The 19,359-nt window shown below is 60.5% G+C and overlaps 2 protein-coding genes across 2 annotated transcripts; one reads left to right on the forward strand and one right to left on the reverse strand.

Moving 5' to 3' along the window:
* The first annotated feature begins 1,854 nt into the window (after positions 1 to 1,854).
* Positions 1,855 to 11,799, forward strand: LOC111158134 (family with sequence similarity 171 member A2). Its single transcript, XM_022520012.1, has 8 exons — positions 1,855 to 1,972; positions 5,466 to 5,693; positions 5,935 to 6,027; positions 8,841 to 8,999; positions 9,089 to 9,268; positions 9,372 to 9,488; positions 9,606 to 9,732; positions 10,300 to 11,799. The coding sequence occupies exons 1-8, from the start codon at positions 1,855 to 1,857 to the stop codon at positions 11,786 to 11,788; spliced, it is 2,511 nt and encodes an 836-aa protein (XP_022375720.1). The 3' UTR covers positions 11,789 to 11,799.
* Positions 11,800 to 12,415: 616 nt separating this feature from the next.
* On the reverse strand, positions 12,416 to 19,130 carry LOC111158074 (granulin precursor). The gene is given in 13 exon segments (XM_022519894.1): positions 12,416 to 12,858; positions 12,985 to 13,215; positions 13,320 to 13,553; positions 13,825 to 14,070; positions 14,156 to 14,253; positions 14,554 to 14,677; positions 14,905 to 14,999; positions 15,109 to 15,244; positions 15,340 to 15,452; positions 15,921 to 16,005; positions 16,114 to 16,239; positions 16,357 to 16,501; positions 19,036 to 19,130. Coding segments are annotated over 13 exon segments (1,866 nt in total). The 3' UTR covers positions 12,416 to 12,720.
* Positions 19,131 to 19,359: the final 229 nt, after the last annotated feature.

Consider the following 19,359-nt stretch of genomic DNA (forward strand, 5'->3'; position numbering starts at 1 on the left):
CAAAGAAAACAATTTGACATCCATGCATGGCAAGTTCCAGAACAGGTTTTTAGTTGGGTGACTTTTCCTAGGAAAAGATTAAGCTGCTGTGATCCTTACACACCAGCCAGACTCCCTCTCCACCCGACCATCACGACTGGATAGCACCAGACAGTCGATCTTGATCCAGCAAAGCATTTGGCATTTGCCCTTATAGACAAGACAGAAACATGAGCTGGATTTAAAACTGAACAATTTTGATAAAGCTGAAGGAGATCCCTATGAGGTTGTTCCAAAGCTCTATCCCAGCCCTGAGCTGCCTAGCACTGTCCTGAGTCCCCTCCATGGAGGCAGGGAAGCCGCTCTCCCACCCCACAGACGGCTGCTGGCTGTGAGGGAACTCCAACACAATGGGTGACTGTGGCCGATTCAAGGCAGCCTGGACAGATTGTGAAGTTGGGTTGAAACCAACAAGATGAAATTCACCAGGGAGGAGTGCTAAATCCTGTGCTGAGATTGTGAAAATTTGGTTACATAAGAAGAGGGCTGGGAAATCTGGTTAGATGGAAATTTATGAGAAAGAAAGAGAGAAAGAGGGAGGGAAGGGGAGAGGGAAAGACAAGAAAGAGAGGGAGGGAGGAGGGAAGGAAAGTAGAAAGGAAGGGAGGGAAGGAGGGAAGGAAAAAGGGAGAGGAAGAGAAAAAGAATCTGGTATCACAAACTTACAACAAGGTCCCCTTAAGTCAGAAGAGCCAAACCAGGGGACCCAACCAAGAGAGGAGCCTGCTGTCTTCTGGGGGACAAGGTCCTTGCTCTAGGTATCCAGTCCCCTTTGGGGCACCGCATCGTGAGAAGCAGGTGAAAGCCAGGGAAAAGCAAGAGCGTAATATCAAATTAGATGAGGATTTGGCAGCCCAGAAGCTGAATGAGGATGACAACCAGAAACTGGAAAGAAAGTGAGCTTGGCTGGGCCTAGGTCAGGCTGCAAATGTGGGGTTCAGTGGCGGAGGAAGAAGGAAAAGACTGTCGCTCATGAACCAGAACCAGTGGGACCGACGGGTGATTCTTGGGGAAAGGAAAAGGCCGCTTGCATCTCTAGAAGAAATTCCCAAACATTATGACCGTCCAACAATGATCTCATTACCTGAGCAGAGGTGAGCCTCCATGTCAACCTGGGCGGACAGGAACACCATTGATTGCGCCCCTGCTCCTGTCAGGCATATGGTACATCCTTTATATCATCATCATATTTAACCGTTGTTACAACAGCCCCACGAGGTAGAGATTATTACAATTCTCACGTGAAAGGAAGGCCGAGGACCAGAAGGCGAAGTAACTTGCTCACGGCTCAAGAGGCAGAAGCTAGTCTGGGACTGAGCGATTCCCACTGCGTAGGTGTTTGTGCGGATAGAACAGGGCAGTTCCTACACTTTTTGGAGACGCTCCTGACCGTACTACTTCTTTGAGTGTGTTGTAAGCAGTAGCCTCTCCTCCCTCCCAAATTTTCCACCAAATTTCGAGGGCTCCGGACCTCCAAGAACCCGGGTGACTAGTCCAGGTCCGTCGCACTCCCTTGGAGCTCCGGTCTGGGCGCGCGGGGTGGGGTCTGCAGGGTGGGCGGAGGGCGGGCAGGGCCCGCGCGCGGTGCGCGGAGCAGGGCGGTGAGGGGGCGGCGCCCGGAGGTCCGCGGGGTGGGACGCCGCCTGCAGGGGGCGCTGGCGGCGGCTCCGGGCGGAGACAATCGCGCCGAGCTGCCGCCGCAGCCAGAGCGGGAGCCGGAGCGGCGCGGCGCGGCGCAGAGCTGGGGCTGAGCGGGGCCGGCCGAGCGGGGCCGGGCGGGAGCCATGGGCCGCTAGGGCCCGGCCGAGCCCCGCGATGCCGCCGCCGAGTGGCCCCAGCGTCCTCACGCGGCTGCTGCCGCTGCTGGGGCTGCTGCTCGGCGGCGCCTCCCGGGCTCCCGGCAAGTCGCCGCCGGAGCCCCCCAGCCCGCAGGGTGAGTCTCGGCCAGGAGGGGCAGCGATCGCGGGCCTGCGCCCCCTCGATCGGGCCCCCGCCCGCCAGCCCCCTCTTCGCGGCGCTCGTAAATTGGGGGTACTCTGTTCCCTGGGTTTGGGTGGGGGGAGCCCGGCGACTTCGGGTCGGCGCTTACGGGGGAGAGGAGGGAGGGAGAGGGCGATTGCCGGGGCGGGGGTCTTGGGGAGACACAATGGGGAGAGCGGGGGTCCCCGGGCTCCGCGCCGCCGCCCCCTCTCGCCTTGTTTTTCTCTCTTCGGGTCCGCGAGGCGCTGCTGCCTGAGCCATTGTCTACCGAAGACACCCGCCCAGGGGCGGGCTGGGGCGGGCGTCCGCTCCGCAGCCCCCTGCGGGTTCCTCGCTCCCGACCCGGCCTGGGTGGGGGCGCCAGCACCGGCTGCCACCTTGGACCCGGACGGGGGCTGGGCGCCTTGAGCTGGGCTGGAAGGGGGGAGGGGGAGGGGGTGAGGCGGTGGGCGGATTGACTGCTCGAATGGGGTTCTTCGCCCTGGAGCTTGACAGCCCCCGGCCGGCCCCCCGGGTTCAGAATTGGGGGTGTACCGAAGAAACGCTGCCGGCCCTTGAGGGGGTAGGGGCTGCAGTTTGGGGGTTTCTGGAAAAAGGGGTACGTGGTGATTCCCAGCCAAAGCGCATGGCAGGGCTGTGGTGGCGGAGCCATGCTGAGCTGGCTAGCTGGCTGTGGGCTGTGCCCGCTGGGAGGGCAGGTGCCTGGGTCCCCGTCCAGCAGACCTCCGGCCGCTCCTATCCCCAGCCCATCCCCGGTCACCCCCTCCTCATCTAACCTTTCGGTAGCCGTGAAGCAGAGCCTCCCGGCGCCTCACGGGCCCAGGTGGGTGTGTGAGGTGGGGGCGGGGGAGGCTCTTGCAGCGGGAGAGGGTGGGAGAGCTAGACTCTGACTCCTGGGTTCTCGCGGGGGGCCTCCGCCCACTCCAGCCCTGCGCCCACCACCCCAGCTACCGTTCCCTCTGTCGCCTCTGGGCCCCATCCCTGCCTGAAACCGTGCTCTCCACTCCTCTCCACCAAGGAGCTGACAGGAAAACCAGGGTGGGGGGGTGTCTGGTTGAGGGAAGTGGGGTCCGGATGAAGGGAGGGGATCGGATTTCCTCTTGGAATGAGGCAGAGCTGAAGCCTGGAGAGGCGGATACAGTATGGAATGTCAGGCTTGAGAAATGGGGAAGGCTCACCTCAGGCCTCAGTCTTCCCTGCTCTCTGCAGGAGGAGAGGAGGCTTTGATGGGTAGAAAAGGGCCCTGGTTTCTCAGAAAGCTTTTCCTTCAAGTCCTGTTCTCCAGGGGAGGGGGTCCAGAGAATTAGCTGAAATGGAGCCAGGAGACAGGGCTCTCCCAGGCCCCTGGCTGAGAGCCCAGGTCGAGGGGAAGGGGAAAAGAATCTGCTGGGCACCTGCCTACCCCTTCCCACTGACATGTCCTTCGTGCCTACCCGCCCACCCCGTGTTGTTCCTTAGGCCCCCTCCCCTCTTTTGAGGCTCTGGCCCTTGAACCCCAAGCATTCCTTCAAATGACCATATTCCAGACTCCTGGGTCCCCTCTTTCCAGCTGCTCCATCCAGCTGCTCCTCGCCGGGGTAGGGGTGGGGAGTAGCCAGGCCTCTCTAGCTTCTCAGAATTCCTCCTGGGTAGTGGGGGAGGAGGGGCAGGAAGATTGCCAGCTCCTGGGAAAACCAGAGAGTAGGAAAGATTCAAGTGTGTGCACCCACCCTGCCAAGTTGGGCTTTGGCCTGGGAGGGGTGAGGGAGGTGGGTTCAGGCGAACAGCTGGATGGGATGCCAGGGCCAGGCGTGGCGCTGGCCTCGGGGCTGGAAGCTTGAGATGAGACACCTGTCTCCATTGAGTGTCAGGCTCCACGCATGAGGGCCCCCGCCCCACGCTGTGACCACCCCGTGCCCTGCTGCCCCAGGCTCTTCTTTCTGTACCTGGACTCTCCCAGGTTTGTGTCCCCACCTGCCTCCAGGCCCTGCACTGAGGCCTCTGTACCTTTCTAGGCATGGACACCTACTCCCATCATTAGCAGCAAGGTAGGGGTGAGCCAGGTTCTTGAGGGTGGGGCCATGCTGAGTGGGAAGAAGTAGATGGTGCTGTGGATCAGAGAGGCTGTCTGGGGAAACCCATGAGAACAACTCTAGGCCTGGTCCCTAGCTGGTCACCCCATCTGAGCTCAGGACACCTGCACGCCGATCCTGGCCAAGCTCTCCTGGGGCTGGGAGCAGAGACAGCTGGACTTCCCTTCCTAGGCCTCTCCACACCAGTTTCCCTTGGGCCTGGGTCGGCCCCCCCAGATCTCCTTCCCCTTGCCAGGGCCCCAGCTCTCTGCCCATCTCCTGGGAGGAATGAGGGCGTTGCCATGGTGACTGACTTGTAGCTGACCAGCTGGGAGGGGGCAGGCAGTCCCTGTTAGGGGGAGGGGTCAGGAGGTACTTGTTCGGGTTTAGGGGTTGGGGCGAGTCCCTAAATCTGAAAGGAAACAGGCTTGTGCAAAGGATTCTGGGAAGAGGATGAATAAGGGGAAAGACCAGCTCCCTAGTGTCCCCTTCTCAGCTTTTTCTTCAGAACCAAAACTCTGACCCAGCCCCCCTTGCAACCCTTCTCATTGGCTGAATTCTGACCTCTCTCCTCTCCATCCGTAGACCCTTGGTCCTCCGCTTATTCCACCTTTCTCAGCCCTCTTCCCTCTCCCCTCCCTGACACCAGCCCCATGGGGTCCAGTGGTTAAGAATTTGGGTCTAGGGGCACCTGGGTGGCTCAGTCGTTTGGGCATTTGCCTTCGGCTCAGGTCATGATCCTGGGGTCCTGGGATCGAGCCCTGCATCGGGCTCCCTGCTCGGTGGGGAGGCTGCTTCCCCCTCTCTCTCTGCCTGTGGTTTCCACTGCTTATGCAAGCTCTCTCTCTCTCTGCCAAATAAATAAAATCTTAAAAAAATAATAATAATTTGGGTCTAGAGGCAGACTCCCAGGTCTGGATCCCAGCTCCTCCCCCACCCCGCCAGCGGCAGTGCGAGTATCTAAACTCTGAGCCTCAGTTGCTTTATTTGCAAAATGGGCTTCAGAACATATTTTATGGGGTCTAATGCATCATTGACTGTAAGACGCACAATTATTTCATGTGCCAGGAAGAAAAGAAAAAAAAAAATACTGCCAATCCTGATGATGATATCCTCAGTGAGAAGCATATTCTGAGTTCAGAAATGTAAAAATGTGGGAAAGTGCGTGAGTGAGACTTGAAATATGGTAGTAGCACCACCTGTCTCATAGGCTGATGTGGGGTTTAAAAGAGGGCGCTAGCAATGCTGACTCTTCCAGAGCCTTGTCTAGCCTGGGCCCCAAAGCCGCTCCCAACCCACAGCGTCCTCCTCCTCCGATCTCGGGGACCCCCCCAGTTCTCTTCCCCACCCCCCCCCCCCTCCCTCCTCACTCTCCTCACCCCATCTTGTCCACAGAGATCCTGATCAAGGTGCAGGTATATGTGAGCGGGGAGCTGGTGCCCTTGGCCCGGGCCTCCGTGGATGTGTTTGGGAACCGGATGCTGCTGGCCGCTGGCACCACGGACTCAGAGGGCGTGGCCATACTGCCCCTCAGTTACCGCTTGGGCACCTGGGTGCTGGTCACTGCTGCCCGCCCTGGCTTCCTCACCAACTCTGTGCCCTGGCGTGTTGACAAGCTGCCCTGTGAGTGCAGGGGCAGGCGGAGGAGGGCGGGTGGCAGCTGACCCCATCAGCCCCTTCCCAGAATAGTCCTTGGGGGTGGAGGGGGCAGGCTCTCCAGCAGCTGCTGCCCAGGCTGGGGTACGCAGAGGGGGCTGAAGGAGGATGAAGTCACTGGGATTCAGATGGAGGGAGTGCCCGGCCCTGGGGTTGGGGGGGAGGTGGGAGGGCTTTTTCTGGAGCTGATGGGCCACCCCTCCCACAGTGTATGCCTCAGTCAGCCTCTACCTGCTCCCGGAGCGGCCGGCCACCCTCATCCTGTATGAGGACCTGGTGCACATCCTTTTGGGCTCTCCTGGTAAGGCTCCTCTTTAACCCCCCAACTCATACCCGCTCCTCTTCCTTCCCTCTGACCTGGGTACAGAGAGCTCCACTCTTCTACGTATGAGTGCCGGGTGCCCTTGAGCAAGTCACCTAACCTCTCTGAGCCTTAGTTTGTTCATCTGTAAGATACGGATATTATCTATAATATCATCAATGGGAGCTATATCATCAAATTGAAGTAAGGATTAAATATCAAGTATGAAAAAACAGCACGGAAGATGGTCAATAAATGTTTTTGTTATTGGGGCTTCTCGTGGTTTCTATTCTCCCTCTACTCCTACCATTAGCATTCCTGTTCCCTGCCACCTGTTTCATCAGTGGATCTACACATACTACTTGTGCACCTAACTGGGTGCCTGGCAATGTTAGAAGGCCATGGGAGGGTCATTCCATAGGAACTGAGCAATTCTCAAGTGCAAGGCCTGGACCAACACCACAGTATCTGCTCACGGCTTCAGTCTCATCAAACCAATCCTTAACCGTGCCAGGCATTGTGTCTGGTGCTGGGGAACAGTGGGAAGGAAGAACAGACCCACTCCCTGTCTTGTGGAGTTCACAGACAAGTAGGAAGACAGACAAACACATTGCTACCAACCCTGAACTAATTACAAGGCAGGTGGAACAGTGGAGTAGAGGGCAGCGGGCTTCAGCACTGAGACAAGCCTGACCAGTGAGTGTAGCAGGGCAAGAGAATTTGAGGAAGGGAGCTATGGGACCTTGTGGGCTCAAGAATTAAAGGGGGGCACAGACACCTGCACTGGAGAGGAATCAAGATGCAGGGGGAGAAGGGGACAGCCAGGGTGCAGGGGGGCGCCTGACTGGCTCTGCAGGAGGGGTGCCTGGTGCAGACTGGTTGATCTGGCTAGTACTAGGGAGTCATGGTGGGATTGGGAGAGAGAAAACCTGCCTCCCCAATTTATATTCTTAGCTTGAGCCCTTGTCTCTAAGGTGCTCGTTTGCCTGTCTTCATCTCCCTGGTCCTGAACCAGAGGCTTCTAAACTGTCTTTGGAGTTTTCTACAATGCCAAGTGAGGGGTGCAGGGCCGGCTCAGTCAGTAGAGTGTGCAACTCTTGATCTTGTGAGCTCAAGTCCCACTTTGGGGCACGGAGCCTACTTTCAAAAGTAATAGTAAATAAGTAATAAAATAAAAGGCCAAATGATCCTTTTGTGGCCCCTGGCTTACGACCATCCCATGGCTCCCAGAGTAAAGCCTCGAGTCCTTCACAAAGCTGACCACACCCTGTGGGATCTGCCACTCAGTCACCCGTGTCCGTGGACCGGCCCGCTGCCCCGTACCTTTGGGCCTTTCTCTCTTCTGTTCTCTTGGAGGTCCCTTTGCACCTTCCTTCCTGCAGGAGTCTTACTCATCCTCATCCTGCCAAGACTCCATTGGGGGTGCCTGGGTGGCTCAGTGGGTTAAAGCCTCTGCCTTTGGCTTAGGTCATGATCCCAGGGTCTTGGGACCGAGCCCAGCGTCTTGGGATCGAGCCCAGGGCTCTCTGCTCGGTGGGGAGCCTGCTTCCCTTCCTCTCTCTGACAGCCTCTCTGCCTCCTTGTGATCTCTCACTCTGTCAAATAAATAAATAATCTTAAAAAAAAAAAAAAAAAGACTCCATTGGGCCTTCCCCAGCTGGGTGGGCCAAGCACACCTGGCGTCCCACCATTTTAATAACAAGTTAGGATGGAAAGGCGCTGAGAAGATGGGCCAGCACCACACTTCCTGGGTTTCGGTCAGGCTCCAGGACTGTGACCTTGGGCAAGTCACTCAACTCTGGCCTCCATTTCTTCGTGTATACAACAAGGTCAATAATGAAAGCACCTACTTCAGGGCCTTTGTACTAATTACAGGGGTTAACACAGGAAGACTTAGATGGCGTCCAGCGTATCTTAAAGCTTAATACATGTTAGCTACGACCATATTGTATTAGAATTCTGTTTATACGCCCCCTCCACCCCAAGACAGACAGACACACACAGACACACACACAAAACCTAAGCTGTGTAATACAGTAGCCACTAGCAACATGTGGGTATTTAAATAAATTAAAAGTTACATTAATTTTTTTAAAGATTTTATTTATTTGACAGAGCGAGAAAGAGACGAGCAGGAGGAGTGAGGGAGGGAGAAGCAGGTTCCCTGCTGAACAAGGAATCTGACATGGGGCTTGATCCCAGGACCCTGGGATCATGACCTGAGCCGAAGGCAGACGCTTAATGACTGAGCCACCCAGGCGCCCCCAAATTCATTAAATTTTGAAAAATTAAAAATAAATCCAGTGTCTGAGTCACACTAGCCACCTTTCAAGTGCTTAATAGCCATGAGTGTCTAGTGGGTAATGGGCAGCACAGAGAGAGAACATTTCCATGCAACACAGCAGAAAGTTCTGATGGGTACCAGAAGGGACAGCCCTGCACAAGACTGTGAACTTGAAGGCAGGGAACTGAGGACTACGTCTTAATTCATCTTTGTATCTCCAGCACCTAACACAGTGCCCGCCACACAGCTGGCAACATTGTTTGAGGACCCGACCTCATCATTTTATAGATTACTGAGGAAATGGTGTTTCAGAGAGAGCAAGTAACTTGCTCAGGGTCACACAGCCAGGACTAGATTTCAGGTCCAAGTCCTTTTTCCATGTTAACATTCTCTGAATGCAGTTCTCTCCCCGAGTCACCAAGCTCCCTGACCTTCCCAAGTGGCCTGACCCAGTGACCCCCTTCTCCTCAAATACTTGCTTTCTGCTCTGGTCCCTGGGCAAGCCACAGCAGCCCCCTTCTCCGTCCAGGTGCCCGCTCCCAGCCCTGGGTGCAGTTCCAGCGCCGGGCTGCCCGCCTGCCTGTCAGCTCCACCTACAGCCAGCTCTGGGCCTCCCTCACACCTGCCAGCACCCAGCAGGAAATGCGCGCTTTCCCTACCTTCCTGGGCACTGAGGCCTCCAGTTCAGGTAGGCTGGGTGTCCAGCACGGAAGGGACGTTTCCCCCCGTCCCCCTCCCAGGATTTAGCCCTCAGCCCCTGTGTCTCCTTTCCCCCAGGCAATGGTTCCTGGCTAGAGCTGATGCCACTGGCTGCTGTGAGCGTGCATCTGCTGACGGGCAATGGAACAGAAGTGCCGCTCTCGGGCCCCATTCACCTGTCCCTGCCTGTGCCCTCCGAGTCTCGCGCCCTGACTGCAGGCACCAGCATTCCAGCCTGGAGGTTTGACCCCAAGAGTGGTGAGTGCTTCAAGGGGCTGCGCTGCTGGAGTTTGGGGAAAGCAAGTGGGACTTAGATGGGGGGGGGGGACATTGGGTTTCATGAAACTCCTGCCTCTTTCAGGGCTGTGGGTACGCAATGGCACTGGTGTGATCCGGAAGGAAGGCCGACAGCTCTACTGGACCTTCGTCTCCCCCCAGCTGGGGTACTGGGCAGCTGCCATGGCTTCTCCCACCGCTGGTGAGAGATTAGGGGGATGGCTGGGACCAGGAGCCGTGGGGGAAAGGGAGGCTGGGAGTGTAGACTCCTGAAGGAAGGGCAACCACACCCAGAGAGCTAACCCCTTGCCTGGCACAGGACTGGTCACCATCACATCGGGCATCCAGGACATTGGCACCTACCACACCATTTTCCTGCTCACCATCCTGGCAGCCCTGGCTCTGCTGGTGCTCATTCTGCTGTGTCTGCTCATCTACTACTGCCGGTGAGTGCCTCACCCCTGCGTGTCGTTCCCCCCCCCCTCCCCCCCCCGCGCCTGCCCCCCCCCTGCCGGCTCGTCCCCCCCCCCTCCCCGCCCAGCCTCTGCTCATCCCCTGCATGCTGAGGCCTACCCTCAGCCTGGGGTGGGGCTGGGTGCTAGGCCCAAAGAGGCATAAAGTACAATTCCAGTCTTCAAGGCACTGACAAGGCACCCGAGAGACTGGGGGCTGAAGTAGGGGGAGAGGAGGCAGGACCTACCGGCCAGGCCCCTCCAGGGGACCCCTGGCTGGACATGCTCCTCCCAGGCTCTCACAGCACCCCCTGCATATGAAGGAGTGCAGCTCCCTTCAGGGGGGCTGGCCCTCCCACAGACACTCAAGGTTCTTTCCACAAACCTCTCCCAAGCCCTATCCAGCTGCCCCAACATTTCTCCCCGGGTCCCAGCCATTCTTCTCATCCCTCCAACACTGTCCATCCCTCATCTTGCCACTGCGGAGTTAGGGAGCTGCTCAGGCCTCCCTACCCTTTCCTGAGGTCCTGGGTCACTCCCTCCACCCCAAATACCTTCCAGGAGGCGCTGCCTGAAGCCAAGGCAACAGCACCGCAAGCTGCAGCTGTCCGGGCCCTCTGACGGTAACAAACGAGACCAGGCCACCTCGATGTCCCAGCTCCACCTCATATGTGGGGGACCCCTGGAGCCCACCCCGTCGGGGGACCCTGAGGCCCCGCCCCCAGGCCCCCTGCACTCAGCCTTCTCCAGCTCCCGAGACTTGGCCGCCTCCCGGGACGACTTCTTCCGCGCCAAGCCGCGCTCTGCCAGCCGTCCGGGAGCCGAGCCTGGGGGCTCCCGCGGGGGCGAGGGCGCGGGGCTCAAGGGCGCCCGCTCCGTCGAGGGTCCCGGCGGGTTGGAGCCAGGCCTGGAGGAGTACCGGAGGGGAGCCTCGGCGACCCCGGCCTTCCTGCAGGAGCCGCCCTCGCCGCCGCCGCCCTTCGAGCACTACCTGGGCCACAAGGGGGCGGCCGAGAGCAAGCCCCCCGACTTCCTGCTGTCGCAGTCGGTGGACCAGCTGGCGCGGCCGCCGTCGCTCAGCCAGGCCGGGCAGCTCATCTTCTGCGGCTCCATCGACCATCTCAAGGACAGTGTTTACCGCAACGTCATGCCCACCCTGGTGATCCCCGCGCACTACGTGCGCCTGGGCGGCGAGGCGGGCGCTGCGGGGGCGGGCGACGAGCCAGCCCCGCCGGAGGGCACGGGCTCCGGCCCCGCGCGCCCTTTCCCCCCGGCCGACCCCCAGCGCCCGCTGCTGCAGGGCCACTCGGGCGCGGGCGGCGAGGGCGGCGGCAGTGGTGGTGGCAGCGGCGGCGGTGGCGGCGGCGGCGGCGAGGGCTGGGGGGGCGGGCGCTCGGCGCCGGTCAGCGGCTCGGTCACCATCCCGGTGCTGTTCAACGAGTCCACCATGGCGCAGCTCAACGGGGAGCTGCAGGCGCTGACCGAGAAGAAGCTGCTCGAACTGGGCGTGAAGCCTCACCCGCGCGCCTGGTTCGTGTCCCTGGACGGGCGCTCCAACTCGCAGGTGCGCCACTCCTACATCGACCTGCAAGCGGGCGGGGGCGGCCGCAGCACCGACGCTAGCCTGGACTCCGGCGTCGACGTGCACGAGGCGCGGCCCGCGCGCCGGCGACCCCTGCGCGAGGAGCGGGAGCGCGCGCCCCCGGTCGCCCCGCCCCCGCCGCCCGCGCCCCCGCGCCTGGCGCTCAGCGAGGACACGGAGCCGAGCAGCAGCGAGAGCCGCACGGGCCTCTGCTCGCCCGAGGACAACTCGCTGACGCCGCTGCTGGACGAAGTGGCGGCGCCCGAGGGCCGGGCGGCCACGGTACCCCGGGGTCGGGGCCGCAGCCGCGGGGACAGTTCCCGCAGCAGCGCGAGCGAGCTGCGGCGCGACTCGCTCACCAGCCCGGAGGACGAGCTGGGGGCGGAGGTGGGCGACGAGGCGGGCGACAAGAAGAGCCCGTGGCAGCGGCGGGAGGAGCGGCCGCTCATGGTGTTCAACGTCAAGTAGCGCCCCCGCCTGGCCTGGCACGGCCTCCCCCACGTCGGCCCCCACCCCCTCCGCCCGGGCCCGCCCCCAAGGTACGCGCCCAGGGGAGCGGCGGGGGCCCTCGCTCTTAGCCCCCCAGACCACCCCTCCCCCCCGCCTGGAGAGGGGCCCAGGGGGCTGCGGAGCTGTCCAGTGGTATGTGCTGGGTAATGTCTCGGGAGGGACCCAGTTGGCCTCCGAGAGGGAGGTGGGAGGGGTCCAGACCCCCATTGGGAGTTGCTGGGGAAGGAGGGCTGGGGGTGGGGAAGCAGTGCCTGTATAAACGTGGCTGTACATAGAAAGATCTATTGTGGGAAAGCAGGAGGGGCGACCGGGCCTCAGCTGCTCGTGTGAGGGCTGGGAAGGGGCCTTCTCTGGGGACCCTCCGGGAGGGGAGGGGGTGCTGCCTGCTGACTAGCCCGCCTTTGGGCTAGGATGTCACAGGGCTGGTGGCTGGGGCGGCTCTGGGGATTAGGGGATGTGATGGGATTGCTGTGGGTAACAGCAAATATAAAACTGGTGAGATGAACTGCGTGTGTATCTTTCTGTGGAGTTGGGGGCCCTTGCTCAGAGTGGGGCGGGCAGGGTGGTCAAATCAGACACTGTTAAGAAAGTGTACAAACTTTACTGCAGCACATACACACACGCACGCCTGTGGATAGAGCACCTGGCCACAGGGTCCACGGAAATCGGGGGAGGGGATGGCAGCTTGTTACACGGCTTTCGCCATAGCCCCCCTTGAGATAGGGAAGGCCTTAGATTGAGACCCTGCCTCCCATGGTGGGAGTGGGGCATCAGAATGGGGGACTCCAGGAGAATTTGGTGGGGGAGAGGTGCTGGGGAGGCCTGAGCAGTGGGAACCCTCTGAGCAGGGTCCCGAGGGCTGCAAACTGTCTTCAGTCCTTAGTGTCGCCTCACAGCAGCTGTCTCGGGGCTGGGTCCCTCAGTGGCATGTCCCAGCGCAGGCTCTCCCTCCGCAGACACTTGGTGCCCTTGGCCCCACAACGGAAGCCCACCGGGCAACAGTGACGCTGATCTGCACAGCAGACACCCTGACAGCCCAGGGGAGGGCAGGGAGTCAGAGTCGGGTATGGTGGGACCTGGCTCCCATGGACGACTCTGGCTTCCACAGATAGCCAGTCCCCGGCCGGGGTGGGGGGGTGGGGGGTGGCACTCACCTGGCGATAGGGACAGCAGGCCCAGCCCCCTCGGCTGTCTCGACAGCAGGTCTGGTTATCGTGGCAAAAGTGCCCTGCCCCACACTCCACGTTTCCCACAGCCACGCGAGAGCCACGGGCCAGGCGGGCAGCCAGGTGGGCCGAGTCCGCCTCCTTCTCGCAGGATCGGGCCCTCACGTTGCACGTGTACCCAGCCGGACAGCAGTGCTGGCGGTCCTCACAGCACACAGCCTGCGAGGGACAGGGTGGCCTTCACGTCTCTCCTCCCCCACCCACCTCCCAGCCCCCACGGAGGACTCGGTTCCCCTGTCCAGGGCAGACAGGTAGGCACTCACGTGAGGCAACTGGCAGCAGGCCCAGCCCCCACCCAGGCTGGGGCAGCAGGTCTGCCCCACGGGGCAGCTAGTGTGCTGGTCACAGCCCATGTCTCTGCGGTGAGACAGGGAGGCCTGGCGGGCAGGCATCTTCTCCAATCCAGTCACCGTCTTGCTTCCCTTCTGACACTGGCCCTCGGCCAAGCACGTGTAGCCACGGGGGCAGCAATGCTTGTGGTCTGAGCAGCAGACAGCCTGGGGGGGCGGGGGGCAGCATACGATGGCCTGGGAAGCTGCTTTGTAGGACAGAAGCTGAGCCCTTGCCTACCCCCGACGCCCTCTCCTGCTCACAACTCCTCCAGCTGGGAATGAACCTGACCAAGCCGGTGGGCCAGCTGCAGGCCGGGCAGAGGACTGAAGAGCAAAGCAACAGGAGTCTGACCACCTGCCCAGGCCAAGACACCGTCGTTGCCCTCCCCACCCCACCCCCGCCACCCTGCTCCTTACTGTCCCCCCTCCCACACACCTCTGGGGCAAGACAGCAGCCCCACTCCCCAGATGCCAGTCGACAGCAGGTACTGGAGGAGGGACAGCTGGTGATGTTATCACAGGGGACATCGTTCTCCACGGCCTGGGGGATTGGCAGGCGAAGGCGGGCTGGGGTCCGCACCACCCAGGGCATCTGGCGGGCCTTCTGTTCACAGGTGCCCTTCGCTGTGTCACATTTAAACCCAGCCGGGCAGCAGTGTACGTGGTCTGCACAGCACACAGCCTAGGGTGGGTGGACAGGGGACAGTGAGCACAGAGGCCTTGCTGGCCGCCGCTTCCTGCCCAGCCCACCCAGCACTCCTGTGTACCTGGGCGAAAGGGCAGCAGCCCCAGGCCCCCGACTGCAGGCGGCAGCAGGTGTAGCCATCTGGGCAGCTCACCTCCATGTCACATTTCACCTCCTGCACTGTGAGAAAGGCACAGGGGACAGGTCAGCAGTGGCGCAGGGGAGCCCTGAGAAATCCCACCCTTGGCCGGTTCCACAGCCAGAACCAATGCTAAGGATGGACAGTATACTGAGCACCACCACCCACCCCAAGCAGCGACACGAAGGCAATGATGAGTGTGGAAGAAAAGGGGTTGTACATGCCCTGTCCCCTCCATGCGGCCCTCAGTCCCCCACCCCTGCCAGTGTTCTTGGAACAATTCAGTGGAGAGTCCTGCACTCGGAGCCACTGCGATGGGGTCAGCAGCCTGCGTCTGGTACCTGCAGTTGCCGGCAGCTTGGTGAGGAGGTCCGTAGCGTTCTCCTTGGAGAGGCACTTACTCTGGACTAGGTCGCACACAGTGTCTTGGGGGCAACAGTGCAGGTGGTCCGAGCAACAGATGGCCTGCGGGGAGGAAGGGCGATGGGGGAGGGTCTCCGGAACTTCCAGTCTCCTCCGAGCTCAGGGAGCAGCCCAGTGACAGTGGACACTGCCCCAATCCCCCACTAGGGGGCGGCATGAGTCCTCAGCAGCCAGGCTCTAACAGGCCTGCCGGCCCACCCCACCCCAGGGAGTCCTTTGGAGGTAGGTGTCCCCGCCAGGGGGCTGTGGGCACGCAGCCCCTCACTCACATTAGGCATCGGGCAGCAGCCATACTTCCCATTGGGCAGCTGGCAGCAGGTAGAACCATCAGGACACTGGGACTGCCCATCTGGGCATAAGATCACTGCAAGGGGAGAGAGGTGGGCGGTGAGGAACTCTTCCCCAGGCTGGGCACCGCAAGAGGCCTTACCTCCTTTCCAAGCTGCACCCTAGACGCTCTCCCACCTCCTTACCTGCCCCATTACTCCTCTGTGCGGGGATCTTCTTTGCTAGGGGGTGGGAGCCTGTGGCTGTGAGGCAGCGGGCATGAGCCAGGTCGCAGGATGTCCCATGGGGACAGCAGTGCACCTTGTCTTCGCAGCAAGAAGCCTGCCGAGAGAAGCTTCCGACTCTGTCTTTGCCCCCTCCAGCCCGCTGCTCTGCCCCGACTGCTCCCCCCACCCCCTATCTTCCCAGACCGGTACCTGGGGCATGGGGCAGCACCCCCAGGAGCCATCTCGCATAGTGCAGCACGTGGAGGAGTTGGGGCATTCGAACCGGCTGTCAGGGCACTGGATGGCACCCAAGGGATTGGTATCTGTGGATAGGACGACCCAGGATTCCGTCAACCCAGTTAGCCAAGGCCATCGCCCCCATTACCTGCGGACACCATGGCCTGCAGGCCCAGATGACGGGGGCTGGTGGTCCCACACTAGGGCTCGGCGCTCTCCCAGGCACCCCTAACTCACTCTCCCCACCAGCCAGTCCTTGCCTCAGCAGTATGGCACAGGGCAGGGGCCTCCACCGACTAGGCTGCCCTTGAACCAGCCCAGCTTGGCCTCTCTCCACCCTCCCAAAGCTTGGCCTGGGGCCTGGAGTCTGGCATTCTCTCTTCTGCTCCTTCCTAGTCTCGCGCTCTTCCTCTGTCCCGAGCAAAGGGGTTGCTTAGTACAGATGCCACAGGAATGAGGGCAGGAACAAGGTCACCCAGCTGGCTGGATTCCTGGGCTGACCAGCCTCCACCAACGGCCCATCTGCCTACCCTCCACCTCCACCCCTACCACACCTGATCTCTGGAAGCAGGACCGCCCATCGGCGCTGCAGTGGTAGCCCCGAGGGCAGCAGTGGTGGCCATCAGCACATGACACGGCCTATGGGACACAGAGACACCCACGCTGGCTCAGCCTTTACCTGGGGTGAGTCGGGGGAGAGTCCAAACACAGACCTGAGCCCCTCCGTTGAGCCCATGGCACCCTCACCTCTGGGAACGGGCAGCAGCTGGAGGTCCCAGAGATGGTGAGGAGGCAGGAGTAGCCAGGAGAGCAGTGGGCATCTACCTGGCAGGGGCGCCCCAGCTGCCTGCTCAGCACTGTGGGCCACTGGCCCTGGAAAGTGAGAGATGACAAAATGAAGGACCCAAGCCCGGCCCCCTCCTCTGGCCACGCCGAGATTCCCCTTCGGGAGATCCCAGCCAGCTCTTGCCTGGGCTGCAGGGCGCTCACCGGAACAGGATGGCAGCAACTGTAGCTCGCTCCTCCTGGGTCCAGGCAGCAGGCCCCAGGGCAGAACTGACCATCTGGGCACTGTGTTCCAGCCACCAGCCCTGCCACTAAGGCCACCCAGCTCACCACGGTCCACATGGTCTGCCTGCAAAATACCAAGAGGCACTTGGCAATGAGCTGAAGCCCATGCAACCCTGGATTTGGGGGCCAGTCACTCCCCCAGGTGCAGGCCAGATACCACCCGAGCCTCCTGATCCAGGCAGGAAGAGAGATGTGGGGCCCGAGATTCAGTTTCCTGTGTGTGTATTCACTTGTGCACCCATGTGTGGACAGTGATGAGCACGGACACAAGGATGGGTGTCAGTCTGTGTCCCCAAAATGTGGCCAAATGCCTCAGTCTCTGCGGGTGAGTGTGTAAAGATGCAGGTGTGTGAAAGGAGAATTTGAGGGTTTTGTGGGTCTGGTCTGTAGAGATATGGGTCACCTCCAGGGAGTGGGTGAGGCCTCAGGAGCCATGGCAGGACTGGGGTGGGCAGCAAAGGGGGAGTCCCCCTTGAAGAAAACACAGGGTTGCACTTCCCTCCCCAGCTGATGCTGTGTTCACATCTGCCAAGGCCTGTTGGGGGAAGGGGTGTCACATGATGACATGGGAAATTATGGGGTTGAGAAAGCTGTGAAAAGGGAAGTGTGGTAGCCAGTGGAATCTGGGCTGCCATCCCCAGAGACCAGCCACACCTACCCCCCAACCGTCCCAAACCACCCAGGGAAGGGGTGCACAGGCTGGGACAGCCTTTGAGACACCTGTGTTCTCAGGGCCCCCCAATACCAACCAGACCCTTTCAGATTCCCCAGATATACCACCCCAACCCCTGCCCAAACTCTGCCTCTCCCCCTACCCGGAAGCCAAAACTCAGCAGTACCGGGAGAGGACCATATAAGCCCACCCCGCCGCACCAGCAGAAGGAACCGATTATGAAGCTCTGTGGGGAGTAGGCTCTCACTTCTTAAATGACTTTTCCCCAACTCACACAGACTCATTAGTTCAATGGGAAGGGCCCAGGAGATGTTACCCTGCCTAGTAATGTTTGTGGAGCTTCTCCTGGCCCAACTTCAATACTATTTTCTTCCTTCCTTGCAACAATCATCCAAAGTAGCTGTAATACATTTACTTTTCAAAGGAGGAAACTGAGGCTCAGAGAAGTAACATCGCATGTCATATATCCAGTCATGGAGATGACAGGCTTTGAGGGCTCCAAAGCATACGGGACCTGGGTTCAGGTGACAAAGTGGCACCATGGACAGTGCCCGGGAACGGACCCCAGACCCCGGGGAGAGTAGAGGCCTGGGGTCCAAGCAGAGGTGGGAGACGGAAGCATTTTCTGAGCAGGTAGACAAGGGAGGACAGAAACGAGAAGCTTGGGGGCTGCCGGGATACTGCACTTGGGTGCTAGTCCTCAAATCACCACCACTGATGGTGAGAGCCTCAGAAATTGCTGTCTCTGGGGCTCAGTTACCCCATGAGTCTCTGTGTGGATACCGACACTAGGTGTGGTGAGGACTTACACCCACCCAGTCACTAGCATCCTTCTCTCCCTCACCTGGCTCTCTTCAGTGCCCCATTCTCAGCTCAAAGACCATTACCAGGAGGCCCCCGACTGGCTGGTCCTGGACCTTGGCCCCTTTCACCCTCCCCTCTACACCCACAGCTCCCAGGCAAGGCTGGTCCTACCTGCTTCTTGGGAGTCAAACCTCAACCCTCCAGAGGCTATCCCGCTGTCCTGGGTTGGCCCAGAAGGGGTGCCTATCTGTACAAATCTGGGTCCACAGGGCACCCTAGTAACATTTATGCATACTTTCCTATCATTGGTGTCCTAAGGTTAGGGAGTATAGCGTGTGCTTCTAGGGAATAGCAAAGTACAGGCGCACACCCACTTGGGACCAAGGAAGAAGGGACCCAATTCCTCTCAGTAGGGTTCTGAGCGGCGGCCTCTCTCACTCTCACCCCACAATGCCACAGTAGAGAGAGGGACAGAAGCCTCATGCCCCCAGCTCTGCCATCTCCCACTAGGTGGCAGACCCCAACTCCGAGTGTCAGGAGAGAGATTCCCAAAAGGTGAATGAACTCAACTGCGAGTGAGCAGGAAAAGTGGCAGGGAGAGGCGGAAGTTGGCTGGTCCCACCCCCCACGAGAGGAAGTAAGGGAGAGCCAGACAGAACCCAGGCGTTCGGTCACTACTCCCAAGCCCCTGCTGCCTTGGAGGAGGGCAGGGTCTCCAGCGCACTCGCAGCCGTCTGAGCTCCGGGACCAGGGCGGGCGCCTCTCTCGCTCCCAAGCATCCCGGGGACCACCCACCACCACCACCCGCAGCAGCACCTGGGCCCGCGCGAAGCCGGCTCGAGAATGGAGTGGTCCCTGCTTTGGGGGAAGGGGTTGCAGCTTCCGGGGACGCTGGAGAGGGAGACAGCCGCCTTCTATTGGGGGTCACTGCAATCACTGCTTACTCCCCCCACCCCACCCCGTAAAACTGCCTCCAGTGACATCGGAAACCCCCAAAGGAGCTTCCCTAAGCCAGCCTTCTCTTGCCTCCCGGCTGAAACTCCGGAAGAACCTCAAGTCCTCACGTCCGCGCGGCCGGACCCCTGGAAGAAGCGAGAGGTCTGCGCGGCCGCCCTCCTTACCTGCGACCGGCTCCGCGCTCGCTGGGTAGCCGCGGCCGGGGAAGCTCGCGGACTAGGGCCTGGCAGCGCTATGGCCCGCCTACCTCAGTTTCCATTGGCCAGGTGTCCGGGCTGTCGCGCTCCTACTGGCTACTAGTCGACGTAGAGGTGGGGCCAGCCTGGAAAGCCGTGCTTTTTTTCTTACTCAATTCTCTTTCCTCCCTCCCTTCGTCTCTCTTCCCACCCTCCCCCCTCTTTTTTTACGGGATCATGTGATTGGAGAATCATGTGACGTCCTGGCCCGGCTCAGCCAGGCTGCGGGCGCCGGATAGAGTTTGCCCGAGG

This window comes from Enhydra lutris, unplaced genomic scaffold (assembly GCF_002288905.1).
Source record: "Enhydra lutris kenyoni isolate GAN:26980312 unplaced genomic scaffold, ASM228890v2 scaffoldscaffold57, whole genome shotgun sequence".
Taxonomy (NCBI): Eukaryota; Metazoa; Chordata; class Mammalia; order Carnivora; family Mustelidae; genus Enhydra; species Enhydra lutris.